The 22201-nt window shown below is 47.6% G+C and overlaps 1 protein-coding gene across 2 annotated transcripts in view; it reads right to left on the bottom strand.

Moving 5' to 3' along the window:
- Positions 1 to 7937: 7937 nt before the first annotated feature.
- Positions 7938 to 22201, bottom strand: part of Cdcp1 (CUB domain containing protein 1) — a 39439-nt gene continuing 25175 nt past the window's right edge. For both annotated transcript variants that reach the window (XM_050141677.1, XM_050141676.1), the window contains exons 3-9: positions 21609 to 21971; positions 20253 to 20621; positions 19455 to 19676; positions 16907 to 17287; positions 15976 to 16341; positions 13597 to 13681; positions 7938 to 10323 (exon numbers count right to left, since the gene is read on the bottom strand). In XM_050141677.1, coding sequence (XP_049997634.1) covers positions 9900 to 10323; positions 13597 to 13681; positions 15976 to 16341; positions 16907 to 17287; positions 19455 to 19676; positions 20253 to 20621; positions 21609 to 21971 — 2210 coding nt within the window. In that variant the 3' untranslated portion in view covers positions 7938 to 9899. The remainder of the gene's footprint in view (positions 10324 to 13596; positions 13682 to 15975; positions 16342 to 16906; positions 17288 to 19454; positions 19677 to 20252; positions 20622 to 21608; positions 21972 to 22201) is intronic.

Raw genomic sequence — 22201 nt, 5'->3', positions numbered from 1 at the left:
GGGGAGAAGGACATCTTCCCAACACCCATGTCCACCCACCCTTGTGATCCACCCCGACCTCACAGGAGATCCAGGCAATGCTGTCTTCTGCATGCCGGATACCATCTGAGGACCAAGTGGGCAGAGTTGGAATCCAGGCTTTCTCTGTCCGTGTAAGGCTCTGATGTTCACAGTGTCCCCCGTTCTTTGAGAGCTGATGCTCTTGTGGACTGGGACACAACATGCAAGAGTCAGAGGTGGCAGAGGTGGAGGTGCTGGAGGAGACAGGGAAGCAAGCAAGGCTTTTTTCACCCTGGTCCCCAAAGTGTTTTGCTGTTTAAACATCAACTATATATATATATATTTTTATTTTTTTTTCTTTCCCCTGGAACTCGTTTGTAGACCAGGCTGGCCTCAAAGGACTTACGTTTCTTGAGTCAGTGGTTCAAGTTTTTGTTTTTTAATCAATTTAAAATTTTTAATTTATTATTAATCTGTGGGAAGGTGTGGGGCTGTGAGCATGCACCGCAGCACCTATGTGAAGATTAGAAGACAAACTTTTAGACTCAATTCTCTTTGTCCACTATGTGTGTTTCTAGGGATCGTCCTCAAATCACAGGCTCCGCAGCAAGTGCCTTAAACTGCAGATCTTGCCAATCCTGGTACAAGTTTCTTTCTTTCTTTCTTTCTTTCTTTCTTTCTTTCTTTCTTTCTTTCTTTCTTTCGATAACTTATTATTTGCATTGGTGTTTTGCCAGCATGTATGTCTATGTGATGCTGTCAGACCTTGGAGTTACAAAGAGTTGTGAGTTGCTAGGTAGGTAATGGGAATTAAACCCAGGTCCTCTGGAAGAGCAGTCCTGCTCTTAACTGCCGAACCATCTCTCCAACCCGCCTGGTACAAGGTTCTTTCTCTTCCTTCCTTCCTTCCTTCCTTCCTTCCTTCCTTCCTTCCTTCCTTCCTTCCTTCCTTCCTTCCTTTTCTTCCCTTTTCTTAGTTTTTCGAGATAGGGTTTCTCTGTAGCTTTAGAGCCTATCCTAGAACTAGCTCTTGTACACCAGGCTGGCCTTAAACTCACAGAGATCCACCTGCCTCTGCATCCTGAGTGCTGGGATTAAAGGTGTGGGCCACCACTGCCTAGCTGGTACAAGGTTCTTTAATCACTGAATCTGTTCAGGACCTGCTAGAGGCAGATGCTGAGCTGGGGTCAGGTGAAAGGGAGATTTCTGAAAGGAAGCGGCTGTGAAGAGGGAGGGGGAAGCATACATCATGAGCAATGAATGAATTTATGGGGGGTGGGACTGTTTATTTTTACTTTTATTTTTTCGAGGCAAGACTCTTTGTGTCACCCATGGTAGACTTTAACTTATAGTCCTCCTATGTCTGCTTCCCAAGGGATGGGTTGACAGGGCCTCCTGCTCCTGGATAAGAGATCATACAAAGTGGGTTTTCTCTAGCACTTGCTTTGCAGACAGCCCTCCAACTCAGAGGAGCTCTGCCTTTGCCTCCAGGTTTCTGGGATTAAAGGCATGTGCCACCACTGCCCAGCTGATAGGAGAGAGCCATGAGAACCTTCATTAGACACCCTGAGTTTTAGTGTGGGAACATGCTTTCCTGAAAATAAACATTAAGGACAGAACTGAAATCTTCATCATGTCCACTTCAGGAGTCCTTCAACCTCAGTGGTTCTCATTAGGGGAGATTCGGGACCACAGATCACATTGGCCATGCTTTCAAACAATATAGCTGTCCCAACCGGAGCTTGGGCAGACAGAGGTCGGGGTCTCTGCCGACAGCCTTCAACGCATAGGATGACCCGTGTCTAAGTGTCCACTCAGCAAACAATGGGTGCTGATTGGTTATCCTAGGAAGCCCCAGTTAAATGCTTTCTTTTGTAAGAGCCGCTGTGATCATGGTGGCTCTTCACAGTCATGGTCTTCTGAGTGAGCTAGCTGATTTGGGATGGTGTTTCTGTAACACGACTCTAACATTGCACAACCTGTTATACTGGGGATGTAGCCCAGTTGGTAAAGTGTTTGCCAGGCTTTTAGGAGGTTCTGAGTTCTCCCCACAGCCCTGCAAAAACAAAACAAGCAATGTTGATTGCTTCTTGTTCCTTACCAACCTCATTAACAGCTCAAGGAAAGTAGTTAGTGGAATGTAATCAGCCTTACCTGTGGGTCATTCTTGGCAAGTGCATGAGTAATTGTTACTACCTTGCTGGCGGTTCCCCTCCTGCCCACCCTGCGCCTGTATGCTTCCTCCACATCATGTTATATGGCAACTTCTCTGTCACTAGCCTATAGCTTGGGGGGGGGCTGCACACCATGGGTATTCAAGAAGAGCGACTGGAAATAACTGGATTAAATTAGACGCCCAGAAGAAAAATGCCCCTTGCTTTATTGCTACTAACAATAAAGCTCCTCACGCAAACCAAAGCAGCTGCGATGCCGTGTTCAATTATGGCTCAGGCCTTGGCAAGGAGCTGAAGGTAAAGTTTGCTCAGGAAATCCACACTGGCAGCAATTGTAGCAAAAGTGCAATTTTTCATCTTAAAAATCAATGTCCCTGGCTTGGAGGACGTAAATAAAACTTTTTTTTTTATTTAAACACAAAAAAAACAAAGGCTTTATTATCTCAGGGAGACTTTGTTATCGATCAATATCTCGGTTATTTAAAGTAACCTAATTGAATACTAGAAGGGATTGGACTCTAGAGGCACAGGGCAGTTTTATCTTCATTATTGGGAATTTCTGTTTGGCCATGTTTGTCAAAGAGGTGGTAATTACAGTGTGACTGAGTTGCCATTGGAGCAGATGTGAGGAGATGGGGAGCAATCTCCGCTACAGACCCCGCTTCCCAGTTCTTCTCCTCAGCAGGGCCTGAGAGACCATCAGTAAAATGGACAGTTTGGTCGTGAGATAAATGTTCAACATGCCTTTTGACTTTAGATGTTTACTCTTCTTTAAGTACATAAAATTAAGGGTAATGTTAGCTAATAGCAAAATTTGTGTTGTTTATTTTGTTTTATTTATTTATTGGTTTTTTGAAATAGGTTTCTCTGTAGCTTTAGAGCCTGTCCTGGAACTAGCTCTTGTGGACCACGCTGACCTCAAACTCAGAGACACCCGCCTGCCTCTACCTCCCGAATGCTGGGATTAAAAGCATGCACCACCACTGCCCGGCTTTTTTCTTTCTTTAAGATTTTATTTTAAATCATGCATATATGTGTCTGCCTTTGATGGGTATGAGCATGTGGGTGCAGATGCTTGTGGAGGCCAGGAGAGGGCACCAGATCCCCTGGAGTCCCAGGCAGTTGTGAGCCACCCGACCAGGTGCTTCCAAAAACAGCTCTGGTCTTTTGCAAAGCAGCTGGTGCTCTTAATCACAGAGCCATCTCTTTCCACCTTTGTTTATTAACTGGGGGCTGAATGTAGAATTTGGCGTGTGGAAGGCAAGTGCTTTACCTCTGAGCTAGGAGCCATGCTTTTGCTTTGAATTTGTGATCCTCCTGCCTCATCTTACACACAAGTACCTGGGATTACAGACCTGTAGCAACAGGCCTGGCTACTGTTGGTATGCTTTTTGTTGCTTGTTTGATTTTTTTTGTGGGGGAGGGGATATGTTCCAGATTGGTCTGGAATGTTCTATGTAGCCCAAGCTGGTCTTGAACTTTTAATGATCCTTTTGCCTCAGCCTCTCAAGTGCTGTGCACTTACAGATGTGAGCCACCGGAGTTGGTATTTGGTGCTTTTTAATTTTTTGGCCATCTGTCTATTCTCACAGTGAGATGTTTGTTCTTATTTCTTATTTTTTATTTACTTACTTACTTTTGCCAACTTTTGCTATTTATTTCGAAGAATAGGGACCTCCTGTGTAATCCAAGCTGGCCTGGAACTCTCTATGTGTCCTAGGCTGGAATTTACAGTCCTCTGTGTCAGATTCAAGAATGCTATGTCTTTTCTCCTGAGCTGGGCCCAGCCCTCTGCTTTGCTGTTTTCCTCTCAGGACCACTGTGATTCTTGGCTCTCGGTAATCCGGGCTTGTTCCCTAGGGAACTGGACGCCATGCAGGTTTATTTGATTACCGTTCCTCAGAGAGATTTTCCCAACTTTTCTCTCACCCCAGCTTCTGCTTTACAACACTTACATAATACATTGCATTACCTATCAATTTGCTTTTTGTTACTGCTTCTTCCAATTTTCAGCTCTATGAGAAGCCTGAAGCAAGCTTACTGCTCTATCTCCAGGGCCCAGTTAGCACTCGGTAAATGATTCACTGCCTGACAGGATGAAGGGATGAATAACTGTGAGCTAAATGAGAAATTTACTTCTTGGTCAGGAGCTTGTTCTGACTTTGAACGCCCCCTCTTGGGAAGTCAAATTTGTTCAGGAACAAAGGTCATAAATCAAAACCTTAAGATGACAGAAGAGGTGGTGGCCACGAAGAGACTGAAGAAACCAGTGGAGGTGGTGAGATACTGGAACACTTCTCCCTGGAACATGAGCTTCCTGTGATTTCTGTGGGTTAGGGGAAAGAGATAACTTGCTCCTTATCCTTGTGAGTTCTTCCTTTTTTAAAAAATGGGGTTTTATGTAACCTGGATTTGAACTTCTGCCCTAACTCCCAAATCCCGGAACGACTGTCATGTACAACCTTACCTGCCTTCCCTGTGAGTTCTTCAATATCCACACAGCCACAGCACTTACCCTCAGCAAGGTCTGGATACCTTAACAGCTAGGTAAAGTTAAGACAAAATTAGCCATCTTAACAGTTTACCGGTTTTCTTCAAATAAACATCTACTCAGGGGCCCAAGCAAGAAGTCAGCCAGGTGTCATTCCTTTTGCAGCTCTCTGGTGTCTGGAGTGGAAATGAATTCTTACTTTTCTTTCTCCTTTTTTTTTGTGTTTTTTAGAGATGGGGTTTCTCTGCATCTGCCCTGGTTGTCCTGGAACTCACTCTGTAGACCAGGCTGGCCTCGAGCTCACAGAGATCTGCCTGCCTCTGCCTCCTGAGTCCTGGGATCAAAGGCGTGTGTCTCCACACCTGGCCACGTCATATTTCTTTGACAACTTTATATTTTGCTTTGAACCCAGTAGTAACATATGTATAGTAAGCCATACAAGCAAAAGAAATGGAGCAGTCAGCTCTCAGTTTCATGGCTCTTGTTTCTAAGGCATCTGCTTGGCTCCACAGCTCTCAGAACTGAGGCCTCCAGGAGTGCTGAGTTACTGGGGTTGACAGACAGGCAGCTCTGAAATGCTTTCTCACGGTACCTTGTAGTGATGTGTGGAGAGGAAGCCTTCACCACCACCAGGGTTGATGCAGCAAGTGGGCGGCTCCCATCAGCCTCCCACCTTCTGGTTGCAAGGATTTGGCCTGTGACCATCCCTCCCTTTCTCCACATTCTAAATTCCTGAGAAAAGCCAAACCTAAATGATTAAGATATTACCTGATAATCTTTTAAAATAACCAATAAAATCCAGCATCTCTGGTGATGTCCTGAAATTTGAAAAAATGAAATTTATGCCCTGGCAATGCTGGAGCATGCACGGGCAGCCTGCACAAGGCGGTTCTGTTGAACCTGTCCATGTTGGGTTTCATGGTCTAAGCTGACGAGGACGACTGACCAGGCCTCTTCCTCAACAGGGCACCAGATCTCATGACAGATGGTTGTGAGCCACCGTGTGGGTGCTGGAACCTTTGGAAGAGCAGGTGGTTCTCCTAACTGCTGAGCCATCTCTCCAGTACCCTGGTGAGATCCTACTAACATCAAAATGGATCTAGGTCTGAATCAGCTAACACAAATCAAACACTTGGTAATAGGTTGAATGTTTAGGAAAGTACCCCATGGAGTCAAGGTTAATCAAAATGTTCCAGTCAGAGGGTGATAAAGATCCTGGTCATATGGTCTTCCTGCCCATTGCCCCCAGGCTCCTTTCTGTCCCTATAAAAATCCATTGTCCCTGACTTTCTGTTGAAATAGGAGCGGCGGGGCTGCATCCCAGGCACCCGGCCGCCCGCATGGCTAGCTTATGCCCAGAAATAATTACACGGAAACTGTATTCTTTCAAACACTGCCTGGCCCGGCTAGTTCCAGCTTCTTATTGGCTAGCTCTTACATATTGTTCTTACCCATTTCTAATATTCTGTGTAGCCTCTCACCAATACTTAGGTCCTATAACCCAAATACGAGGCTGGCTTGGGATAACTAAACCCACCTGCCTTAGTCTATCTTGTGGCTTTTAACAGAATGCCTGAGAATGGTTATTTTGTAAAGAAGGTTTATTTGACTTGTGCTTTTAAAGGCTGGGGAGTCCTAGGTGATGGCATTGGCATCTGCTCAGTTTCTGGGGTATGTATATATGTGTGGGTGCATATGCTCATGTATGTATGTGGAAGCCAGAAGATAGTTCAGATGGCTTTCCTCAGGGGTCTCCTATTTTTTGAGACAAGGTCTTAGGCTTGCCAGTGAGCTACAGGGATCCCCCGTCTTCACCTTCCCAGTGCTTGGATTATAGGCATGTGCCACCATGCCCAGCTTACAAATCTCTTCTTGATGGGGTTGGAGGATGGTTCAGCGTAAGAGCATTGCCTGTTCTTCCAGAGGAACTGAGTTCAATACCCCGGAAACCACATGGTGGCTCCCAAACATCTGTAATGGGACCTGACTCCCTCTTCTGGCCTGCAGGAATACATGCAGACAGAACATTGTACATAATAAATAAATCATTAAAAAAAAAATCTCTTCTTGGTAAATGCCAACTCTTGGGACTGGGAAGATGATAGCTCAGCTGGCAAAATGGTTGCTGTGTATTTTAAGGATCTGTGCTTGGATCCCTTGTACCTGAACGGAAGCTGGGCATGGGGATAGAGAGAGGTCTCAGTGTTAACCCACTTGCTGTTCTTGATGAGGACTCCTGTCCATCTTCCAGCACCCGCACGACAATTGGCAGCCACCTGTCAGTTACAGGGGATCTGACACCCTCTTCTAACCTCCACGGACACCAGATATGCACCCGGTACACATGCATACATTTAGAAAAACCACTCATACACATAACAATCTAAAAAGGAAAAGCCAGGCGGTGACATGTGGCTATATATCTCGGCACCGTGGTGACCAGAGCATCCCTGAGGCTTACTGCCTGTTGGGGGCTGTGGACCCCCAGACCCTGAATTTCCTGTAAACAACGTGTTATGCTTGCAGCTGCTCTGAGCAAAACAACTTGTTTTCCTGTGTTTGCAGCTGCTCTGAGCACGAGACCCTCAGGCGGTCCTGATGGCAGGGGAATGGTTTCTGCTGGGTTTGGCTGGGGTGGCTAGCAGTTAAGGATCCCTATATAAGCTGCCTTGGAACACAATAAAGGGAGCATTGTTGAGGAATTCAAGGGTGACCTGTGTCTCTATGAATTTCAATCTCCAGGTCCCTTTCCCGACTCGCAAACCTTCCTGTAGTACAGGCATAGTGTGTAGAGCACAGGGCAGACATGACATTGCGTTACTAGTTTAGCTAAACTGGGAGTTCCATGTTCCGTGAGAGACCTTGCCTTTAAAAAATAAACTGCATCCCTGGCCTGACTCACTGCTACAGACCTCAAAATGGATGGCAGAATGTAAGACTTTTTTTTTTTTTAACCTATGTAGCCCAGGCTAGCCTTAACTCACAATTCTCCCTCAGTCTCCTAGTGTGCGATTACATGTGTGCACTGCCACGCCTGGCTGGGACTCATTTTTATTTCAAACAAAAATATTTGCTTCCCCCAGGGCAAGGCATCAAATGAAGAGGGAAGAGATACGGCACAAAGCCCGACTGCCTGCCCAGAAAATCCTCGGTGAACAATGGGCCGGGAAGCCACTTAGCCCACGTGGAGCCTGCCAAAAGAAACCGCAGTGAACCGGGGACCTCCACGGAAACGGCACAAACAGCAGCCGCATTAAACTACTGGATACACGTTCATTTTGTATATCTTTATTTTAAAAAAAAGTATAGGAAACGAATAAGATGTTATCTAAAATGTCTCTACATTAAATAAATTATTTTCATGTATGCACGCAGAGCTAACCTGCACTGAGGTTGCAGCTGATGGACTCTGGCTTGTCCCCAGGAAGAGCCAACCTTTTCTTTCCATATGTAGCCACAGGACCAGCCGATGGGTGCAAAGGCTGGATCAGCAGAGGAGCCAAGGTGGAAAGGCACTGGGCTGCACACAGTGAGAACCAACACATGAGAGTGATCTCCCCAAGGGGCACTTGAAAGGCAGAAGTCAGTGGAGAGCCACCCCCCAGCATGGTGCCTCCAAGTGAAGGTAGGGGCCACAGCTGCCCCTGCCCTTCCTGGAGGGTGTGGAGCACCTTGGGTAGCTGGGTAGGAGTTAGAGGAAAGATGCATGAGCAGCACCTGGAACATGATTAAAAAGTGAACCCTCCTTTCCGGAGAGAACTCAAGAGGTCCTTCAGTTCAAACCTTCCAGGAGATCCCCTGAGTGCACTGTCTCAGAGGCGTCATGGGCCAGATGATGAGACCCTCTCCAAGGTCCACGTCCTGGGCATTATGAAGCTCATTTATTTCTCGAAGGCTTGACAGAGATCCTGAACTCTGTAGTGTGCTAAGCTATACTAGCATGGCTTTCTCTCTAGATCAAAGCAGGAGGGACTTTCGCTCTCTCCTCGCTCTGTGATGGGAGCTCCGCTCTTTGCCTTTCAGAGTCAGTTTACAGACAAAGCACATAGCGTCAGAGACGAGGCAACAGGGAAAGATATATCTACATCTATAGATAGGCATATAGATACATATATATATATATATATATTTTTTTTTTTTTTTTTTTTTTTTTTTCCGAGACAGGTTTCTCTGTGTAGACCAGGCTGTCCTGGAACTCACAGAGATCCGCCCACCTCTGCCTCCTGAGTGCTGGGATTAAAGGTGTGTGCCACCACTGCCTGGCTTAATTATATATCTTTAAAGGATCAAATTATTCTCAAAATTTGTTTCAATGTCGAAGTATTGCTGCAGCCGAGAGAGCCACACACCACACAGCACAGCTCATGGAAATTTCTCTTACTCCTAGGAGTAGGGGACAAGGGGGTCATTTCTGCAGGGGGCAGCTGTGCAGTGAAAGAGGACTGGGAAGTCTTTAACAAATAAAATACACACATGCACACTCTTCTGGCTGGGTAGGTCTAGTGTAGAAACCAAAATGCAGACATCCAAACCAGGCAGCACGAGATCAAACCACTACACTACATCAACAGGAGCTTCGTTTGTTTTTAAAAGAGGGTCTGACGTGGACCAACACACTGGGCAATGACCTTCAAATCGGATCCCCATGCATCGACTTCCCTGGTGCTGGGACTGCAGGTGTGTGCCACCATGCCTGGGTCTATGCAGTGCTGGGGATGGAGCCCAGAGCCTGTGCATGTCAGGCAAGCGTTCTGCCAACTGAGCTGTACCCCCAGCTCCACATCCAACTTTTTAAAACATAAAGGACCACCAAATAAATACTACTACTGTTACTACTATTACTAATAAAAAAAAGCACACTGTCATTGTCATCCAGAGCACTCCAGTGAGAGCAGACCTCGAGCACAGCTCCTGGGAATCTGCCAAGTCTCTGCTGCTTAGCATTGAGAATCCAGGGGTCACTGTGGTACCGTCTGGGTGGACCATGTCTCTCTTCTGTCACTGTGGCCAGCCCCAACACAACCTGAGTTCAGGAAACCTGAGCTGTTGCTGGCATCCCCATCAGAAGCCATGATTTGCTCATCACTGGAAGGAGTCCACCAGGAAATCAGGAGTCGGTGGCATCTTGCAAAACCTACTTTTCCTTCAGTAGATTGCTCTGCCATCTGACTGTTGTTTAGGACTTCTCAACGCCTGGTGCCACATCTCAGCAAAGTCTTTGGAATGGGGCCCAATTATTCTTCTGTCTCCACTGGCCCCTGGGTGTTGAGTAAGGGGATGTCCGTCTCCCTGACACCTACCTCCCCCTTGCTGGGGTGTGAAAACGTGTACGGTTCACTCTCAGACTCAGGAGGGCTACTTGGGGCTGGCTCATCCGCAGTGAACTTTGCAGTTGGGGTCCTGGAGAATACTGGGGGTGGGGAGGGGGGGCAGTCCCCCATGGGGCCCTGGAAGGGCCGGTAGGTGTCCACCTCCGGCTGGATGAAGGATCCACCGGAGTCTTGCAGCAGGTGGCCATACACCATGGTGTCATCGATGACGGCGTATACATGGGAGTCATTGTCCTTTCGTCTTTTCGGGAACTTTTGAGCCTGGGGCACCTGGGTATTGACATTGCCATTGTAGATACCCACAGCAGGGCCCTTGTTGACCTTCTTCCTGTTTGTAGAGGGCGAACAACAGAATGTGTCAGATGAGTGACATCTCTCACTCAATCCCTGAAGCCTATCAGCAGTTGGAACTGAAACTGTCTTAGCAAATAGCCGTTGTCTCAGGTTTCCAAGGCAGAAATTGAGGAATCATAAATGGAAGAGGTGGTTTAAATGATTGTGTTTGGACTCTGACAGACTCCAGGAGAACCAACAACGGAGATACTTTGTAATCTCCCTTCCTTCCCAGTAATAGGGATACACAAGCCTTTCTAAACCACATCAGCTCAGCATGCCCAGGTCAGCCTTCTAGAACACTCAGTACCAGCCTGTACTAATGCAGCTGCTTCCCTCGCACAGAGCGAAACTCATTAGCTAATTCCTGTTAATATCCACGACTCAGGGGGAGAGGAGGGTACAAACAGCCGATTTTCTGCTAGAGCTGAGGTCAGAACAGCTCATCACTGGCTGAGTGGCTCTGTCCCTGTCAATATCAACAGCAAAAAAAAAAAAAAAAAAAAAAAGGGAAAAAGAGCACAGACAAAAATCCAGGATTTGGGTGTGTGGTGCTCTCTGGTGTTCAGATGTGGACAGTTGTTGGCACATCTGTCTTGGGCACACAGCTCTGCCTTCTGTGAACAAAGCAGCCAGGACTTAGACAATAGCTGACTCAAGGAGGCGGTCAGCCCAGTTAGCATAATGGTCTGCAAAATGCAAGGTCTGGCAGCTCACTAATCCTGGGCTGTGCTTTCCTGAGGTAAGAATCCATCTGGCATTGACCAGCTCCCCGGACTCTCGCATGAGGCCTCTGCAGATGTCCCTCCCTCATGTTCTCACAGTGCCTGGCTTTTCCCTCGACCCATGAATCGTAGAAACGACTGTCTTGCCCCTGGTTTATCCCCAGTATGTTACATGCATGGGTCCTAGTGCCAAGGAGACCCGCAGCAAGCACCCACAGCAGGAACAAGTTCAGCGTCACTAATTCCCCTTGTCCTTGCAGAACCTGCCCCGCATGCATGCGCGCGCGGTCCCGCAGTCGCGCGCGCGCACACACACACACACACACACACACACACACACACAAAACTAAGGGGCACAGGCTTCACAGAAGCCCATCAGACAGCAGCCTTGTGCAGCTGAGACCACAGAAAGACTTCCTGTACTGCAAGTGTCTAGTCAATCGGGAAGAGTTTGGAGGAGGTATGATGGCTGGACTCTTCCTCTTAACCAAATCCCTCCTCTCTACTAGGCACCTGGGGACTCAGGGTTAAAAGCATGTCTCCCACCTGAGTGGGACATGCTGTGTACCCTAGACCAGAAAGTTTCTTCCTTTCCTATGTAGTAATGTGCATTTCACAGGAAAAAGCTTCTCAGACCAGAAGCCCAGCATTCCTTAACATCTTTAAGACAGTTCCACTGGACATCAGGAAATTTCCCAGAGCCATAGTGAACTTGAAAATAAGGGGTACTGAGTAGATAGTTGGTAAAGTGCCTGCTGTGCAAGCATGAGGGCTGAGGTCAGATCCCCAGCATTCGTGTAAAAAAGCTGGGTTTGATGTCATGCATGTAAAACCCCAGTGCCGGGGAGGAGACAGGCAGGCTCACTGCTGAACAGGCCAGGTGAGGGACGAGTTTGATTCCCAGGACTCACATGGTAGAAAGAGAGAACTGGTGTGGGATTCCCCTCTGTTCGCTGTGAATATGTTTAAGAAGCTGCTTTGGGCCTATGGTAGCACAGACTAGATAGAACAAGGTGGGAATTCCAAGCAGAGATAGAGGAGAAAAGAAGGCAGAGTCAGGGAGATACCATGTAGCTGGTGAAGGAGACAGACAATGGACGGAACTTTACCAGTAGGCCACAGCCATGTGGTGATACACAACTTAATAGAAATGAGTTAATTTAAGATGTAAGAGTTACTTCATAAGAAGCCTAAGCTATTGGCCAGTGTTGTAATTAATATATAGTTTCTGTGTAATTATTTTGGATCTAGGCGGTCAGAAAATGAACAAGCAGACTCCATCTACTGAGAACCAAGTCTCACATACTGTCCTCTGACCACCAAACATGGGTTGTGTCACGTGCCTGTGAGCATGCATGCGCATGTGCACACACACATGTACACAAATAATAAAATGTAATAAAAATTATAAAAAAATTAAAAAACTTGATTTTGAAGAATGACACCTGATATTGTCCTCTGGCCTCCGCAATATGTCCAGGACACGTGTGTGTACCACACACACCTCATACTCACACTCCCAAAACATTGTCTTTCTAGAAGTAAATGGAGACCTCTTCTTGGATCTTTATCAGACGTAGGAGAGTTGATGACGTCTGATGTCAAAGTAGACTTTATTTAAAAGTCATTTACCTTTTCAGCAATGAAGCTGCTGTCCTGAGGGAAAGGAGATGAGGCAGTTAACCAGGTCCTGCTTCCTCTTAACTCTAGGGCTACCTTTGGCACTGGTCTTCAGTCCCCAGAGGAACACAAAACAGACAGCTTGTTTAAGAAACTATAGCAGAACAAGCTAGGGCAAAAAGGCTTCTTTTCCCTCCAGGCAGCAGAGGGCAGTGGTTCCCACTCAGATCACTCTCGCTACCATCACCTTAATAAGCAAACACAGGGGACTTGTACTGGAACCAGGATGTTACTTGGGAGCGCACGTGCATGTGCATGCGTGTGTGTGTGCATGTGTGTGTGTGTTTTATTTTACCAGGTATGCCTCCCCACCCTCTGAAACCGTAATTCACCCTTGGTAAGAATATTTAACATTGATCTTTTCAGGGAACTAGGAAGCTTTTTGCTAACATCATTGACATGAACAAAGCTGGGTATGGTGACACATGCCTGTAATCTTTTTTTTTTTTTTTTTTTTTTTTTGTTTTTTTTTTTTTTTTTTTGTTTTTCGAGACAGGGTTTCTCTGTGGTTTTGGAACCTGTCCTGGAACTAGCTCTTGTAGACCAGGCTGGTCTCGAACTCACAGAGATCCGCCTGCCTCTGCCTCCCAAGTGCTGGGATTAAAGGCGTGCGCCACCACCGCCCGGCTCATGCCTGTAATCTTATCTTAGTGCTCAAGGAGGTAGAAGTGGGTCAGGAATTCGAGGTCAGCCAGGGATATATAAGACCATGTCTAAATCCATGCACGTATGCATACATCCATCATCCAGCCATCCGCCCGCCCATCCATCCATCCATCCATCCATCCATCCATCCATCCATCCATCCAGTCAGTGTGTATGATCCAAGGAAGCATCAGAGCAGCTAGAGAGAGTCCACTTACTTCTTTTTCACACAGCAGACAATGAGTACGAGGGCAAACAGCAACAGGGCTCCGCCTCCTACTGCACCAATGATGGCAGCCAAATCTGCGAGCAGAGACGGGAAGGCAGAGGAAGAAACAAAAGGGTTAGCATAGGGAAGAGCTTGACAAATCTCCAGCCCCCAGCTTCTCCCCTTCTGAACAGAGGCTAGGAACTGAGGGTGACTGGGTCCATTCTGAGCCTGATCTTTTTTTGTGTGTGGTGGGGTTCCAAGACAAGGTTTCTCTGTATATCCTTGGCTGTCCTGGAACTCCCTCAGTAGACCAGTTTGGCCTCAGACTCACTGAGATCTGCTTGCTTCTGCCTCCTGAGTGCTGGGATTAAAGGTGTGCACCACCACTGCCTGGCCAGAAACACTTTTTTTCCCCCTTTGAGACAGGGTTTCTCGTATACTTACTCTGTAGAGCAGGCTGGCTTCAAATTCACACAGGTCTGCCTGCCTCTGCCTCCTGAATGCTAGGATTAAAGGTGCTGAACCTGATCTTTGGAGAACTGCCAGCTAGTACACTTTCTTGGGGAGGAAACCAGACAATGTATAAAACGTCTATGTGGAGGCCGCCCATACTAGTCACGCAGAGTCTCCATGGATATAAAACTCAAAGGCTCTGGATGCATGTCTGCAGCTGAACTACTCCATTTGAGCTGTTTGGTGCACGCTTATGAACCAGTATTGTCGGAGCTTCTGACCCATAGTTACGAACAAACAAAATAGTTAATGTCTAAGCCAGTGGTTCTAAACCCTCTTAATGTTGAACATTTTAATACAGCTCTTCATGTTGTGGTGATCCCTAACCATAAAATTATTTTGTTTCTACTTCATAACTGTAATTTTGCTACTGTTATAAATCATAATGTAAATATCTGATATGCAGGATCTCTGATTATGTGATCCCTGTGGGAGTTGTGGCCCACAGGTTGAGAACCACTGGCCTAAGCCAATATAATTTGAAGTAGTTTGGACATAGCACATGAAACAGATGAAAGTGTGGGGGGGGGGGAGGTCACCTACTATCCACCTGGTGGCTACTCTTGGCTTCCACCAGGTGTGTTCCCTGGTAACCAGGCTGTCTTACAGAAGAAGAAGCAGAGGGGAGAGCGGGGACTCAGACGTTGAGAATGAAGGACAAAGCCATTTCCTCTGAGCTGTCCTTTCTCATACTGCACAATGGAAGAGCACCGAGCTGAGCAGGATCCACAGTGGACAGGAATTTAGGATTCCTGGCGTGCTCACCAAGAAACAAAGGCTGAGAGTCACAGGACACAGAAATAGGTGACACAGAAGGAAGGCAGGAGAGGAAGAAAGCCCAAGGGGCGACCTCGGAGTTGGGAGTTCTTAGTAGTGGCTTTTGGCGAGCTCTCTCTCTCTCTCTCTCTCGGATGTCCTTGTGTATATGTGTTGTGTTTATTGGTTGATGAATAAGGCTGTTTAGGCCAATGGCTTATCAGAGTAAAGCCAGGTGGGAAATAAGAAGAGAGAGAGAGAGAGAGAGAGAGAGAGAGAGAGAGAGAGAGAGAGAGAGCGCGAGAGCGAGCAGGTGGAGTCAAAGAGACACCATGTAGCCACAGAAGGAGAAAGATGCTCGCTGGTAGACCACGGCCTCGTGATGATACACAAATGAGATATAAGAGTTAGCCAAAAATAACGCCTGAGCCATTGGCCAAACAGTGTTGTAATTGATAAAGTTTCTGTGTGATTATTCATGTCTGGGTGGCTGGGAAAAAATGAGCAGTCTCTTACTACAGCTCTCTCCCTCTCTCCTTTCCAGGTCCTCATATCTTAATCCTCATCACTGAATCCCTGATTCCTATTCCTTTACTCTACAGGTGAAGAACAGAGGAGTGAGAATTCCCAAACATCATGGAGTCAAGAGAGAAGAATGGTAGCAAACTGACAAGAAGCATCCAGGTGAGTCAGGAGAACGTGGCAGGAGGTGCGATGTGCATGCTCCTTCCATGCTTCCTCTGGCCTCTTGTGCATCTGAGCAGGGCCAGCTATGCAGCAGATAGTCAAGAACCTCAATTGTTTCTGATGATTTTGGCTGGGACTTTTGTGAATAACAGAACATAGCCAAGATCAGCAAAGTCTTGCAATCAACCGGTACTGCCTGCAGATCCATGAGTGACTGAGCCTGAGAAGCCCAGGTCAAAACACACTTGCTCAGTCAATGTGTGAACAATAATAACAAATGCTATACGACAGCTGAGTGATAAACCAATACTCAGGACTCAATTTGGTTTTTTTTTTTTTGTTTTGACTTGCCTTCAAAACTTGCTCCCTGCACCTCAAATGCCAATTGCCTTTCCTTCACCGTCTCTGGGAGACTCTGAAAAGTCCTTACCCACAGTCCTGGGGGTGAGAGTCACCCAGAAGAGCAGATCTAGCTGCTTGCCATTCATGGGGCTGCAGTTGGAGATGTTAACCCAGAAGCTGTGACGATGGAAACTTGGCTTAGGTAGCACTTCCTCTTCCAGGCTGAAGATCTCCTCTGCCCGGGTCTGCTGCTCCTGGATGATCATGTATGCACGTCCCGACTGGCAGACCACGCCAGAACGCTCTTTGAAGAAGGTCAGACAAGCCACCTGGTTGCTAGGCACACTGATGTTCCAAGACACAGAGGAGAGGGCAGGCAGGCCACGGTCCCAGTTGGGGGTCCTCAGGTAGACCTTGTTTTTGGGGTCTGGGGTCACCGTGAAAATGCCTTCCTCTGCAGGAAAGGGTAGAGATTTGGACAGATGTTGTTAGGAAAAGGGGATAGTATGGGGGATGCTTAACAGTCCACCCTGCGCCATGCAACAGAATTTTCTGCCGTAAGTGGACATGTTCTATGTTGTTCAGTAGGCAGTCATTATCCATGTGCATCTGTTGAACACCTACTGTGTGCCCACTGTGACTGAGTGGCACAGTCAGCATCTGAACCTTCCCCCATGGCTCAGCTACCAGTCCACAGTGCTACCGGGAGGACAGAACCTTTAAGGGGTCAAGTAGAAGTAAGTTAGGTCACTGGTGGTGGCACTTCTTTTGTTTTTCAGGACAGGGTTTCTCTGTATAGCTCTGGCTGTCCTAGAACTCGCTCTGTAGACCAGGCTGGCCTCGAACTCACAGAGTTCTGCCTGTCTCTGCCTCCCAAGAGCTGGGATTAAAGTTGCTACCACAACTGGGTTGGTGGTCGAATCAACATAGTAACCAACATAGCATAAAACAAGATGTATTGAGTATCTAACAAGGATGGCTAAGAGGGTCTCGCAATGGGTGAGCAAGGGACCACCTACCTTTGAAATACGGTATGAAGGACACCGTCAGGCCATGTCTGGAGAACTCTTGTTGGAAGCTGGGGGTATATGTTCGCAGGGTCACAGAGCTGTTTTGCTTCACCTGGATCTTCTCAACAGAGCCTCCTGGACAGAAGGAGCCGAAGTACAGGTCCTGGCCAGGTGTGGTACTGGCCACGAGGTAGCCGAAGCTGGTGTTGCAGGGCCTCTCGCGCGTGTGCTGTTGCAGCTTCTGGCTCGGCACCATCATAAGGCTGAGCCTGTCCTTGGGCATCAGCAGCTTCCAGGAGAAGTTGTGCAGCTGCACAGGCAGCTGGAGGATGTCCCTGGGCACCTGCAGGTGGAAGGACTTCCCGTAGCAGTAGTGGTAATCCAGGCAGCCTGGAAGAGAAAACTAGAAGTACCCATCTGCAGAGTGGGATGGGGCGCCTGGAGTGCACCCTTCTTGGCATACAGGCTGGCCTGAGGCCAGAATCTGGGGGCTGCCTGTCTGCTTTCCTTCCTCCGCGTGACTTTTCATTAGCTTTTCTGTCTGTCCCCTGCCTCCTCTTGTCTACCAACACTGCAGCCGAGCTCCTGTGAGTACTCAGGACAGAAACACTCTTCTTGTTCGTATATTTCTTTGTTTGGGATGCTACGGCATAAGCCTCTACCCCAACACGTTCCCGCACTTCTGTGGGAGTTGTGTCATGTTGGAGCTGTGCGTGACATCATAGCCAGCTTGCATTACACCCATCACTTCTAGTTGGATGGCTTTGCACTAATCTAGCTCCTGTGATCCTCAGCTTCTGCAGTGTCAGAGACCGTGGTGTCTCAACGGGAGATGATTAAGTTTTCTTTTCTTTTCTTTGAGATGAGGTCTCATTGTGCAGCCCTGGCTGTCCTGAAACTCTCCATGTAGACCAGGCTGACCTCAAACTCACAGTTGCCTTTGCCTCCCGAGGGCTGGGATTAAGGGGTGTCCACTACTACATCTAGTTTGGGAGTTTGGGTTCTTTTTTTAAGGCAGGATCTCATATAGCTAGGCTGCAGGTAGCAAAAGACGACCTTGAACTTCTGATCCTCCTGCCTTCACTTCCCAAGTACAGGGGTGTGAACATGGTTCATGTATTGCTTGGGATAACCCAGGGTTTTGTGACTGCTAGGCTACCACTGTACCAACTGAACTTCATCTCCAATCTTGAGTATGAGTTCTGCTGCCATAGTGGCATTTCATTTGTATTTTAATAAATAAAGCTCGCCTGAGGATCAGAGAATAAAACAGCCACACTGATCAGCCTTACAGACCAGGCAGCAATGACACACACCTTTAATTTCAGTAGCCACATGAGTTTGCCATAGAAATCAGGCAGTAGTGGTGCACACCCTTACTACACCATAACTAGAGAGGACTATAAAACTAGAGGAGACAGCTCTCAGTCACAGTCTCTGAGATTCCTAGAGGCAGGAGCGCCATCTCAGATGGAAGTAGAGGTAAGAGCCAGTGGCTGGCTGTTTGTTTTTCTGAACTTCAGGTTGAATCCCAATTTCTGTTTCTGAGTTTTCATTAATCATGCATCATGCTACATTTGTTAAAAAGACTCACAAGCCACAGAAGGAGCCAGGCTAAGTCCATTTTGTTTGTTTTGTAACATAGGCTCTCATTTTTCCTAAGCTGGGCTTAAACATGCATAGTCAAGGAGTTTATGTGGTGTTAGGAATTAAAGTCAGGACCTAATGCATGTTACACAAGCAGTCTACCAACTCAATTACATCTCCATGTTCCAGGAGGCTAAGTTCTTGACTGAAAAGGAGGCAGGGAGTAGGCCAAGTGGGGAAACAGGGATGGGGCAGCTGAGCAAAGGAGAAGAGGACTTCCTCAGGGAGAGGCTGGCACGTTGGGCAGAGACAGGCAGGGACACCAGCCTGCTATGACTTTCTGAGGGATGGATGTCAGTCAGCAAACACCGGTCCTAATAAGGCCTGTCAACACTTGCCACTTCTCTCTCTTGCTCCTGTTCACCCAGCCTCAGTGGTCATCTCAGACTATACCCTTTACAACCTACCTACTAAGCGCCACTAAGATAGGAAAGATGAGGCCGGATGAGGTGGCACACGCCTTTAATTCCAGCACTCAGGAGGCAGAGATAGGTATATATTTATCTCTGTGAGTTCGAGGCCAACCTGGTCTACAAAGTGAGTTCCAGGACAGCCAGAGCTGTTACATTAAAAAAAAAACAAAAACAAAAACAAAAAAAACCCTGTCTTGAACCATCCCGCCCCCCACAAAAAAAAAAAAAAAAAAAGATAGGAAAGATGGCTCAGTGGGTAAAGGCACACGCCACCAAACCAGACAACCTAAGTTTAATCCCTGGAACATACTTGGCAGAAGGAGAAAACTGATTTCCATAAGCTGTGCTCTGACCTTCTGCACAGGCGCGTGCGTGTGTACGTGTGCGTGCACACACACACACAAACACTATTTTTTTTCCTTTTAAAGAGGGATGGGGAGAGCCTAAGCAGTCTAGGCTTCTGGGTAAGACTAGCCAGGTTTTTGATAAGGACATACTTAGGGTTTTCTCTGCATTCACCCACAGGCGTGTCAGGTCATCGCACAGGAAGGAGATCTTGTATTTGGAACCGGCTGTCAGGGTGACATTGTTACTACAGGTCCGAGACTCTAGACACACGAAGCACCCAGGAACAAACCTGCGGCCATGTTTGACTTGCCGTGGCTCTATGGTGAGCGACATGGCTCGCTCTTGACTGAGGTCCACCACGTAGGTTTTATCTGAAATCACAGAGATAAGATATGAGGCATGAATAGGCAGCTACCATGGGAGGGGGCCAAAGAGACAAGTCACCTGTTGGGATGAGCTTATTCAGATGGATGCACATGCATGTGCACATGCCCGCGCACATACGCACACAGAGTCTCACACACACACACACACACACACGTGTGGGCACTCATATGTATACACATAGAAATACACACTCATATGCACACACACAATCACATACACACACTCATATGCACATACAGTCTCTCACACACGCACACATGCGCGCGTACACACACACACAGCCACACACACATACACACACACACACACACCTCTTAAACAACAACAACAACAATGACAAACCAGCCTAGGACCCTGGATGCAGGACTGTGCTTGCTTCTTACTGCGCTAAAGCCACAGTACCTGCTCAGTGTCTGCCCGTGAGCCCGTCTCCAGGACTAGCAACCATTTCCTGAAACTCCTGCATCGTTCAGAGTCCATGTGTCCTGGCTGCCATACATGCAGAACAGGCAGCCGCCTCACCTAGGCAACACAGAGGAGGGAGGGTGTGGATTACTCACTGCTCTCATTCTGTGGACGTTGGACCAGGACCTGAAACTGGAGCCGAAGGATCCCTGGGCTCTGGGCATCTTGGTCGCAGCCTTGCAGGGAGAGATTGAAGTTTCCAGCCATGTTCCCTGGCTGCTTGTCCTCCAGCTTGAACACCTCTGGGTTGGTGGTGGATCCCGGGATGTAGTATTCAACTCGCTCCTCCTTCCTCTCACAGTTGGAGACGTTGAAGTTGAGGAAGGAGACGCTGGCCCTTAGGTGTGCAGGGACAACGAATTGCCAGGTCATGAGCTCATCTTCAGGGAAGCCTCCGGGGTAGTTGGCGGACATCAGGGTTGCTGAACCCTCACCCTCAAACACAGACTCGATGATGCACAGGCCTGTGGAGGCAGATCCGAAACAGTAAGAAACAATGTACAACAGAAAGAAACAATGTACTTGTCGTCCATGGCTAAGGGCAGGGGAACTGGGAAAAAGCAGTCTTCAGGAGTGGGGCTGCATGTGATATTTACACTAAGGGTGGGGGATAGGAACAAAGACCCATCAGGAGTGTTTGAGCAAATGTTTAATACAGACTGGGTTGTGGAGAAGCCAGTTCATTCAGTGTGCCCATCTCCTTGGGGGTTAATATAGCCCTAGGGCTTAATTACAGTTCCCAACAGACCTGAACGTGGAGCTGGGTAGGGTTCTGACATCTCACTATACACACACACACACACACTCACATACACAACCACACACACACATACACAGCCACACACACACTCACATACACACATACTCACTCACATACACAACCACACACACACTCACACACTCACTCACACATACACAATCACTCAATACTCACTCACACATGCATACACACTCACATACAAGTCACATACACACACTCACACAATACACACTCACACACACTCACTCATGCACACGCACATCGAGAGCATTAGGCAATAGCAGAATCACAAGAATGTGATTAGGTTTGAGTATTTATTACCTTTGCTTTTAAGATTTTTAGCTAATGTTTCTATAATCTTATTTTTTGTAATGTTTTTGGGCTGCCAGCCTGGGCTACATAGTAAACTTGTAGTCAGCCTGCACTAGATGAGATTCTTGTCTTAATAAATAAATAACTGCAGGGCGGTGGTGGTGCACACCTTTAATCCCAGCACTCGGGAGGCAGAGGCAGGTGGATCTCTGTGAGTTCAAGACAGCCTGGTCCACAGATCAAATTCCAGGACAGCCAAAGCTACACAGAGAAACCCCGTCCCAAATAAATACATAAATAGTTGGTACTGCATCTGGAAAACTCTGGAGCATCCTGTATATGTCCATCTGGTCAGCAGGGACAGGAGGCGCATGCTTACGTTTTATAGATGACCGGTTTGCAATACTGAAGCCTGAGATGTTCCTGGGTATGTTCCATGGCAGGTGTAAGGCCATTTTCACACCCTCTTGCATCTTGATCCGGGACACGGTGCCGTTACTGCAGAAGGTGCCAATCCTGACCTCCGTGGTGTCAATGCGGCCGCTGATGGAGTGAGTCACCCCATCTGCACAGCTCTCGCCTGGGCCAATCTGCCTCAGGCGAGGGGCTGAGAACTGCAGCTCCAGGCCGATGCTCTTATGAGCTCTGACGTCCCAGATGAAAGTTCTGTTGAGGGCAGGCAGCTCTGATGTGGATGGCTGAAGACGAACCTCCCCAAAAGGACACGGGCCTGACATGCAGTCTGTAACACAGACACAAAAGCAGTTTTGATTACAGATACAAGGCTACACGCTGCTCCTCCTCAGCTCTTTAGGATTGTGCCCAGGTGGTTGTACCACCCCTAATGCTCACTGGTGACCTTTTGCTGGTCAGCGCCTCCTGTTTTGGATCAGAGAAGCCCTGGCCCCATTGCTCGGTTTCTTCCTGGTCTCCCCTTTGCTACCCTTTAAGGGCTGGGCTGCCTCTGGGGAC

This window comes from Alexandromys fortis, unplaced genomic scaffold, assembly GCF_014885135.2.
Source record: "Alexandromys fortis isolate MF-2015 unplaced genomic scaffold, M_Fortis_MF-2015_v1.1 scaffold_44, whole genome shotgun sequence".
Taxonomy (NCBI): Eukaryota; Metazoa; Chordata; class Mammalia; order Rodentia; family Cricetidae; genus Alexandromys; species Alexandromys fortis.
This window is presented reverse-complemented; position numbering and strand designations above follow the sequence as displayed.